The sequence below is a fragment of the Cryptotermes secundus genome, unplaced genomic scaffold (genome assembly GCF_002891405.2).
Source record: "Cryptotermes secundus unplaced genomic scaffold, Csec_1.0 scaffold1287, whole genome shotgun sequence".
Taxonomy (NCBI): Eukaryota; Metazoa; Arthropoda; class Insecta; order Blattodea; family Kalotermitidae; genus Cryptotermes; species Cryptotermes secundus.
In genome coordinates this window covers 66,338-76,435 of record NW_019738892.1, presented here as the reverse complement: position 1 = coordinate 76,435, position 10,098 = coordinate 66,338, and the positions used below count along the sequence as shown (strand labels likewise).

The 10,098-nt window shown below is 39.6% G+C and overlaps 1 protein-coding gene across 1 annotated transcript in view; it reads right to left on the bottom strand.

Annotated features, from left to right (window-relative positions):
• LOC111871324 (aldehyde dehydrogenase, mitochondrial) overlaps positions 1–8,298 on the bottom strand; it is a 34,141-nt gene extending 25,843 nt beyond the window's left edge. The window contains exons 1-2 of the mRNA XM_023864351.2: positions 7,754–8,298; positions 2,907–3,011 (exon numbers count right to left, since the gene is read on the bottom strand). Of these exons, the coding sequence (XP_023720119.1) occupies positions 2,907–3,011; positions 7,754–7,858 (210 nt within the window). The 5' untranslated portion in view covers positions 7,859–8,298. The remainder of the gene's footprint in view (positions 1–2,906; positions 3,012–7,753) is intronic.
• Positions 8,299–10,098: the final 1,800 nt, after the last annotated feature.

The following is a 10,098-nucleotide window of genomic DNA, read 5'->3' as shown; positions in this document are numbered from 1 at the left end:
CTGAAAGGGACCAGGTTCGAGTCCGTGGATGCAGTGAAAGCAAAAGCGACGCAACTCTTGAAGAGCATAACACAAGATGACCTGCAGCACTGCTTCCAACAGTGGAAAATTCGCATGGAGCGGTGTAGGGATCGGGGAGGGGACTACATTGAAGGGGATAACATTTCGACTGTCTGATTTTTTTTTAATAAAGGGTTAGAGCATGAATCCGGTTTCTTTATTGCCACACCTTGTATATCCTTCCTTATGCAGAAATTTTAANGCCGCGGCCGCGGAATTTAAATGACCACGTCAAAGGGTTAAAGAAGATAAAATTACAAACAAAAGAATATTAGAAAAGCAAAGAATAAGCACCTAACAGAAATTGTATGCATAACTAATGTTGTCTGATGTTCTAGAATATGAAGAAACTCCTATCAAATGTCTCTGCGTTGTGTAAAAGATCAGATGAAATGTGAAGCTGACATTGTTTCTGGTCATCTGTCAAGACTCAAGGTAGCATCTTTGTGGTATTTTTTTCTCATTCCCAAATCCTATGCAATAATGTGTTCCCCTATTCATATTCAATTCTTCTGCTATTAGTCTCAGGCCTAATCTTTGATCTGAGTGCAGAAGGGTCCATGTTCTGTCCACATCTGCATCTGTCCTTTGTGCTTTTGGCTGCCCACTTCTTAGGTCATCCTGCACATCTTCTCACCCTTCCTTGCCCCACCTACGCCTTTCAGAAACACTCGATTTCTTCATAACGCATTCACAATAGCCACTGTTAATAGCGTTAATGTTTCATTAGCACTTTCACCAGTCTTCACACAAATCTTGATATTTATCCGCTGCTCCCGATTTTTCACCCATTTTTCTGACAACAATATCTCACAGACACGTACTACTTCCTCCGCTGCTTGGGACCAAACAACTCATTTGGTCTGTGGCTCATGTAAACGCATGTGAGAACATGTCTGAACATGCTTGGGTACAGGAGTTTGCCTGACTCAACACACCAGCAACACGCTGCAACCATTCTGGGAATTAAGTTGTCATGCCTTGTATGTCACTTGACAAAAATGAATCCCTTCTCACATTCAGCATCACTTCAGTGGCACCAACAACTGGCCTACAATGCAAAATCAAATCCTTGCCTAAAAGGAATGATGTTTTACCCTTAACAATCTTCAAAGAAAAAGAGAAACCTATCAATAGTGGTTCATTAGTACCACATAATCCATAAATTTGACTTCATTACAATTACTACGTTTGTTCTTGCCATCACAATATTTTACGTCTAAATGTCAAAGTTACTTAGATACTTTCGCAGCTTCACTGCTTGGGTTCCCCCACACTACACACAATGAAGTGTGACTGTTCAGAAATTGCATTGCATACACCACCTGTGACTGACGTTGCACCAAGCAAATACCAGGACAGTACCTTAACTAGGTGATGACAGCTTCCTTCCAAGTCCATTATGGTTCAGACTCCAACTATTATCTTACCAGCTGACGCTGTATAGTTTGTGACATTGAAAATATCACAAAATAACCCAACAAAAAAATTAAAATAAATTTCAAGTACAAATGTCTGTACAGTCTTCTGTACTGTCCATGTGCATTAATGCACTTGTCCCAATGCTTTTGCCACTGCTCAAAACAGTGCTGGAATTCTTGAGGCTGGATACTGTTCAAAGCCTTTAGCGTGTTTTCTTTGACTTCATCCACATCACGGAATCGCTTTCCTTTCAGACTTCTCTTCATCCGTGGAAACAAAAAAAAATCCGACGGAGCCAGGTCGGGTGAGTAAGGTGGATGAGGCACAATCACCATGTTGTTGCTTGTCAAAAACTGTCAGACCGTCAAAGCTGTGTGGGCTGGAGCATTGTCATGGTGAAGCAACCAGTCCCCATTTCTCCACATTTTGGACCGTTTTCGTCGCACACTCTCTCGTAATCTTCGTAACACATCCAGGTAAAAATGTTGGTTCACTGTTTGTCCTGGCGGAACGAACTCTTTGTGGACAATGCCATTCACATCAAAAAAACAAATCAACATTGTTTTCACATTGGATCGCACTTGACGCGCTTTCTTCGGTCATGGTGAAGTTGGAGTTTTCCACTGGCTTGATGATTGCTTTGATTCTGGATCGTACCCGTAGCACCAAGACTCATCGCCAGTCACAATTCTTTTAAGAAATTCTGGATCGTTCTGCACTTCACTCTTCAAGTCGCGGCAAACATTCACGCGGTTTTCTCTTTGGTCATCTCCGAGCAAGCGAGGAACAAATTTTGCAGACACCCGTCTCATGTGCAAACCTTCGGTTAAAATTCGCTGGACCGTGCTCCATGAGATGTTCGTTTCCTCAGAAAGTTGGTCAATGGTCTTTCGACGATCTTCATCAATTGCACGTTTGATTTTGGCAATGTTTTCGTCATTTCTTCCTGTCGAAGGACGCCCGGGGCGTGGCATGTCTTCTGTTGACATGTTGCCAGATTTGAAACGGGAAAACCACTCGTAGACCTGTGATTTCCCCAAAGCATCATCATTAAAGGCTTGCCAAAGCATCCCAACAGTCTCGGGTGCAGTTTTCCCTAACAGAAAGCAAAATTTCACGCACACTCTTTGTTCCTTCTGGTCAGCCATCTCACTAATCGCCAAAGGGTTGAAACAGGAACGCACACAACAGAGCACCACAGACAAACCACTTAACTCAGACTGACGCCAGCTCACTAACAGTCGCGGGAGACCCCCAGTTAACACCACCTAGCAGCACAACTTGTAACTACAAAGCATGCGTGCGCAACAGGTCGTTTCCGGTTACTTTTGGGTCCCCCCTCGTATGTTCACCTTCAGTTCCCCACTTACAAATTACTGCATGATAAATGTGCAACTGTATTACATGACTATCATAAAACCCACCTTGTCCCCTTCTTGTACTTCTGTAATAACTTCACCTGTTGCCGGATCCAAGGTCTTGAATGTCTTGCCTGATGATGACTTATGCCATTCATTGTTGATGAAGATCTGAAATGCAGAAGCACACTTCCATATATATCTGTTCTTTACACCCCGATTACAAGCCAGTCATAGTGGCCACGTGGTCTAAGGCATGAACTGCCTTCACTCGCTTCAAACCTGGGATTGTGGATTCGAATATCAGTCAAGGCATAGATGATTGTATGTGGGCTTTTTCTGTTTTTGTATTGTCCTGTGTGGCCTTGCAACAGGTGGATCATTCCTCCAAGGAGTCTTACAGTCTGTGTAAAAAAGATTACAAAACTGAAGAGGCCAGGGCCCAAGAAACGGCCACAGAGCCACTTATGAATAAAATGAAAATGAATGAACACTGATTACATATTCAGAATTCTTAAACTGCATCATGCAATTCTAGAGTAGGTGTGGCCAAATTAAAGCAAACAATAAAATATTGCACTGTTAATCAACAAAACCTTCAAACTGGCATGCTCACAAATTCCTGGATGAAGAATATTAATACTTAGTTCTTACGCTGCTCTGAACAAAACTGTCTTAATGTGTTGTTTGTATCAGCGTGTACACCAATTAGAAAACTCTACTGTCAAGAATTTTGCTTGTCTCTCATGTCTACAGTAATGAACAATGCATACAAATTTTAAAGCATTTAATTTTAGAATAATCTTTATTATACCCCCAACATCAGGCCAAAGCGTTCAAGAAATGAAGAAGAAGAAGAAGAAGAAGGAGGAGGAGGAGGAGGAGGAGGAGAAGAAGAAGAAGAAGAAGAAGAAGAAGAAGAAGAGGAGGAAGGAGGAGGTTAAGAAGAAGAAGAAGAAGAAGAAGATACCCCAACATCAAGTAGCAAGTAAGATTAGATCACTATACTCAGTAATAATAAATAGCAACTTAGCCAGTACCAACTGGAACACCTGCCACTGTCAATTGCAAACACTATACTGACAGTACAGTAACAAGTCCAATGGACTGACCGCTCCATATCCTATTATACTTCCCCCTTCCACATAACACGCTTTACCCCCTCACTAATCTAGCGAGTCTGTCCTCGCAAATCTTAGCAAAGATAACCTTTGCTATCAACAAGCAGATTAGGCTGTGACCAAAGGTCAGGGGAGATAAAACTGTAAGCAACGAATGAGAAATGCCGAGTGCCATCACATCCACCATCTATGGCACCTCTTTTTAGGGCCTATGTGAGGAAAATTTTACATTGTCATTACTGACAGCTCACAATCCATGCATGAGCATCCAACTGTAATGCAGACCTCAAAGTATGCTGCAGTATACTAATTTATCTCCTATTTGGCAATCACAGTTCTGCAGTTACTATATCATCACCATCACGATGATCATCCTCATATCATCATTACTATTATTACTTTGTTTGTCTTTCCCCACAGCTCATTTTTAAAACTTAAGATTAAATGTCACAAATTTGGAGTCAGGGCACTCTTTATGTAAAGTAAAAACAAAATGGAAAAACAATGTGGGCTCCCATAACAGGCCTTATTTCAATTCTTACCGGATCTGCATGTAAGTGCCATATTTCTGGGTATATATGTTGTATATATGCTTGAATCCCATTTGTACCCTTACAATGGTTCATACCATTCACTTACAATATACCACTTCTAGCTGCCAGTATAGTGACTATGCTACTAACTCGAGAGCTGAGAAGTTGGGGATCAATTCCCTACAGAGGCAAGAGATTTTTCTCTTCTCCACATGTCCACACTGGCCCTGAGACCCATTCAGCTCCTTATAAAACATGTACTGAGGGCTGTTTCCTAGGGGAAACAATGGAAAAACAATGTGGGCTCCCATAACAGGCCTTATTTCAATTCTTACCGGATCTGCATGTAAGTGCCATATTTCTGGGTATATATGTTGTATATATGCTTGAATCCCATTTGTACCCTTACAATAGTTCATACCATTCACTTACAATATACCACTTCTAGCTGCCAGTATAGTGACTATGCTACTAACTCGAGAGCTGAGAAGTTGGGGATCAATTCCCTACAGAGGCAAGAGATTTTTCTCTTCTCCACATGTCCACACTGGCCCTGAGACCCATTCAGCTCCTTATAAAACATGTACTGAGGGCTGTTTCCTAGGGGGTAAATTGGAGGCATGAAGCTGACTACTCACCAGCATCCAGTGCCAAGGTTAAAAATGGTTGGACTTTACCTCCATTCCCCCACACATTTTCACAGCGTGGTGCTTAATTTGGCCCAGGGATAACTTCAATTTTCTTTGATAATTTGTTAGTGGCCTATGCATTAAGTACCTTCATGGAGATGAGCCCTTCTTGAGAAGCTGCTAATTGTGTAGCCACTCAAGAACTTCCCAGCAATTTATGGAACCTGAAGGTTCATTGCCATGTTCACAAGAGCCCTTCTCTGGTCCCTATCCTTAGCCAGATACATCCAGTCCATACCACCCCATCAGTTCTCTCTAAGATCTATTTTAAAATTATCCACTAACCTACATCTTGGTCTTCCTAGTGGTCTCTTTTCTTCTGGCTTTCCCACCAATATCCTATATGCATTCTTCTCCCAGATTCGTGCTACATGCCCTGCCAATCTCATCATCCTTGACTTGATGATCGTAATTATATTTGTAGAAGAGTACAAGTTATGAAGCTCTTCATTATGCAGTTTCCTTCAGCCTCCTGTCACTTCATCTCTTTTTGGTCCAAATTAAAAAAAAAAAAAGATTTCTGTTTACTTCTAGACTAAACTCCTTACTGCTGTCTCTTAAAGTTTGTGTGTTTTTCTTGATGGTATCTAAGTTATCACCCAGTAGAATCACATCATCGGCATAGGCCAGCAGCTGATACATCCCATTCAATTTCAGTCCCGCCTGGTTTTCCTGGACCTTCCTAATGACATATTCTAAAGTAAAGTTGAAAAGCAGTAGCAATAAAGCATCGCCTTGTTCTAGACCATTCTGATAGGAAATTTATCAGACAAATATTTACCTAAACAGACTTAACTATATGTTTCAAAGCATATTTTAATCAGCCTAACTAGTTTCATGGGTATCCAAACTCTATCAGAATATTGTACAATACTTCCCTCCTAACTGAACTACATGCTTTCTTGAAGTCTATGAACAGCTGATTTACTGTCCCACTTAACTCCCATATTTTCTTCAATATCTGACGAATGCAAAAAGTCTGATCAGTACTTGGTCGGTTACATCAAAACCCAATAATTTCATCTATATGTGAATTCAACCTTGTAAGGATATTGGATAAAATTTTGTACAAATTTGACAGCACTGATATCCCCTTACTTGTGAACTGGTACAACAGACTCCTTCCACCGATCAGGCAGTTCTTCCTTATTCCAAATACAAAAATTATTAAGCTTATGGATCCCATACTGTAATGTTTCACCTCCTGCTTGAATTAGTTCTGCCAGAAATTTACCACTAACTGGCAACTTACACTTTTTCAACTTTGCAACAGCAATTTCAACCTCAAAAGGAACAGAATCAGGTACTAACGACTCAGATGTATGTATTTCTGCCTAACATTACTGACCCTTTGTACATTCAATAAGTGAGAGAAATAGTTCTTCCACCTATTCAAAATGTTGTGGGTATCTGCAAGCAGATCACCATTCTCATTCTTCACTAAATTACTTCTAGGTTGATAACCCCTCTTCAATTAATTTATTCCTTTATACAGGTTGTTCTTACTACACTTTGCTAGTTCATTCATTTTGTCTTCCAGATATTTCTTTTTATTCCTGAAATGCCTACTAGCTTCACATTTTATACTGTTCAGATTCTCCCCATTTATTTCGCTTGGACCCTGTAACCACCATAATTTGGCTGGCTTCCTTTGATCTAATAATTTATGACCTTTCATCGAACCATCCCTTATGCTTCTTCACTTCATAGTAACCAAGACTCTCTTTGGCTCAAATTGTTATAATTTCTCTGAGTTTCCTAAGCTCTATTAATATCCGCCTCGTCAGAATTTTCCAAAGCTGCGAACCTATTTGAGATTTCTACACTATCCTGCTCTTTAACCTCTGCATACAAAATCTATGCGTTATGTAAGATTTGAGGCTTTCACAGCAGTGACTATGAAGAAAGCAGTCTTCTAGGATTTGGCACCGTGTATATGTGGTGTTAACCGACGTTTCGGAGGAACGTATCGCCTCCATCTTCAGGGTAGAAAAAAATATAAGAAATCTGCAAGCGAAAAGACCGTGAGAATCGGTAAAAGCAGACTGTGATGTAAAAGCTGTCTGCTTTTACCGATTCTCACGGTCTCTTCGCTTGCAGATTTCTTATATTTTTTCTTCTACCCTGAAGATGGAGGCGATACGTTCCTCCGAAACGTCGGTTAACACCACATATACACGGTGCCAAATCCCAGAAGACTGCTTTCTTCAAAATCTATGCGTTGTTTACTCACTGCCAGTCTCTCCTTAAAGAAAGTTATACATTTAATATATACACATCAAGATTATAACGTGTACATCAATAAGTTTGTTCTGTAACGAACTTGCCTGACAATGTCCACAAATAATACAAGGCCTACGTTAAATACATAAATATAAATGCTACTTATCCTGGCCTTTGCACGAATACTTTAGTCTTCCACAAAGAGCAGTTTTAATACATACGTTATATTTCTTTGTTTTTTCACTGTTGATGCTGAACTCACAATCAGCTTCTGGGTTTTCACACATAGACACACATTACGTCTGCATGACAGCGTGCTCATCCTGTTAAAAAATGCGTTAACTTACCCCAGTATACAGGATTTCTGGATTTCTGTTTGGTGCGGGTAAAACTGATGCACAAAATGTTCTTTCGAGCTTGATTGCACAGTTTCTTAACACTGTACGAAACATTTTTTACGTCTTCCAACAATATAAACCAGAAGGTCGTTTGTGTGTGGTATTACGAGAAATGTTTATTATGTAAAGTTAAGTCAGCGTTAATAATCTTGTATAGCGACGTAGCACCTGACACCGACAGCACTGAAACGAGACACTTACTCTAAGCACGCACTACAAGAGCGAGATACCACAACTGGATGCAGCTTGATGTTCTCGCACATGGAGGGTCTGACCGGTCTGACCTTGCGGCAATGACACGATGATTTCCAAAACACCAGATTTACCTCATTATATCAAAATTCTCACCTATACCATAAAATGTTCTGTCATCTGCCTGTAATCGTCAGTTCACAGAGAAAGTGTTGCAGTGTTTAAATGTATTATGATGCATTGTGCACGAGCATAACCTGCATAACCTTGGCCCGAACCTCGGAAACTCTTCGTTGATTGTGGCCAACAGGGCCGCGGTGACGTCACGTGGCATTACTACTGCCATCTCTACACAGACATCACCTGACTAAATAAAAGATGGCCACCATCACCGACTGCATGATCAATAAAATAGAATGCTACCATACCATCCTATGCGTCCTCCCCTCCTCGCCCTTCGGAACCGCCAGTTCACATGAATAGCAATATATAATTTTGCAACCATATCTCTTGTGCTGCAGAGGTTCTTACGCCGTTTTTTTTTTTTCTTTTTCTAGACTTGGTTCAATGTCACTTCACTCATATCCCTTCCAAAGGATATGAGTGAAGTGATATTGAACCCAGTTCAACACAACGGAGTAAGAACCTTTGCAGCAGAAAGTTTCTCAGCAGTGCCTGTAAAGTCATAACATTTCATTTATATCAATCCAACATCATCTTACCCAAATGCATTTGACATTGTGAATCATAACATACATACAATACTTGTGTTTAGGAAAGCTGAAGATGTCGTGATTAAGAATAAGGGCAATGAAGTCACTTTATATATTAAACTAATCTAATAGTAATATCTTATAAACTAGATAACACTTGTATTCTAAAATAATTTATTAATAAAGTAAAAAAAAAGAAACAGAATAAAAAATAGATATGACCTAAGAGGCATACCTATGCATAGCATTGCCGGTTGTATCTGTTCTTTTCAGTCATTAAGCTGATAAGAACAGATACTACACTTGAAAGAAAATTCTGTTTCCATCACACATACTTCCATTTAACCTCACACCTTTGGTAACAACTACTTGAAAGCCACAGTAAACATGGTCTTTTTATTATGTTAACCCATTATAAATCATATCTAGCAAGCAGTAATGCTGACATTTCCATTTATTATTAATTTCATTAGAATGACGTTCAGTACTGGACAGGATTATATGGCAAAATTACAACATATCTTAAAGAATTACATTGAATACTGAAACCTATATGGGAAAAAGTAACATATCTTACAGAATACTGGAAATCTGATATTCATCTTCCACTACAGTACTGGACAGGATTATTTGGCAAAATTAGTAACATATGTTTGAGAATACTGGAAATATAGTATTCATATTCCACTTCAGTACTGTACAAGAATAAATGGCAAATATAATACAAGCTGGAGGGTGGCAGGATCGATTCCCAAAGAGGTGGATTTTTTCAATTTACCTAATCCTTCCAGCATCACTATAGCCCTGGGGTCGATTAGCCTCTAACAGAAATTAATACATGGAACATTTTTTTTTGGGGGGGGGGGGCTAAAGGGTGGCCTGTGCGTAAGGCTGACAACCTTACCACCACCTATAAGGCAACTGTCTAGAAAATCTGGAAGCCTCAACATCTCACAACCTTATGGGCCTCCATGCCTGTTACTTTTATAACATATTTTACAGAATACTGGAAATCTGATATTCATGTTCCACTGCAGTACTGCACAAGAATAATTGGCAAATATAATAACATATCTTATAGAATACTGGAAATCTGATATTCATTTTCCACTGCAGTACTGGACAGGATTATGTGGCAAAAATTAATAACATATTTTACAAAATACCGAAAATCTGATATTCCTTCCATTACCGTATTGGAGAGGACTACAGGGCAAAATTAATAACATATCTTACAGAATACTGGAAATCTGACATTCATCTTCCATTACAGTACTGGACAGGATTATTTGAAAAATTAATAACCTATCTTAAGGAAATGCAATGATTATTGGAAATTTTATATTCATGTTCACCAGTTCAGTACTGGACAGAGTAATATGGAGAAAA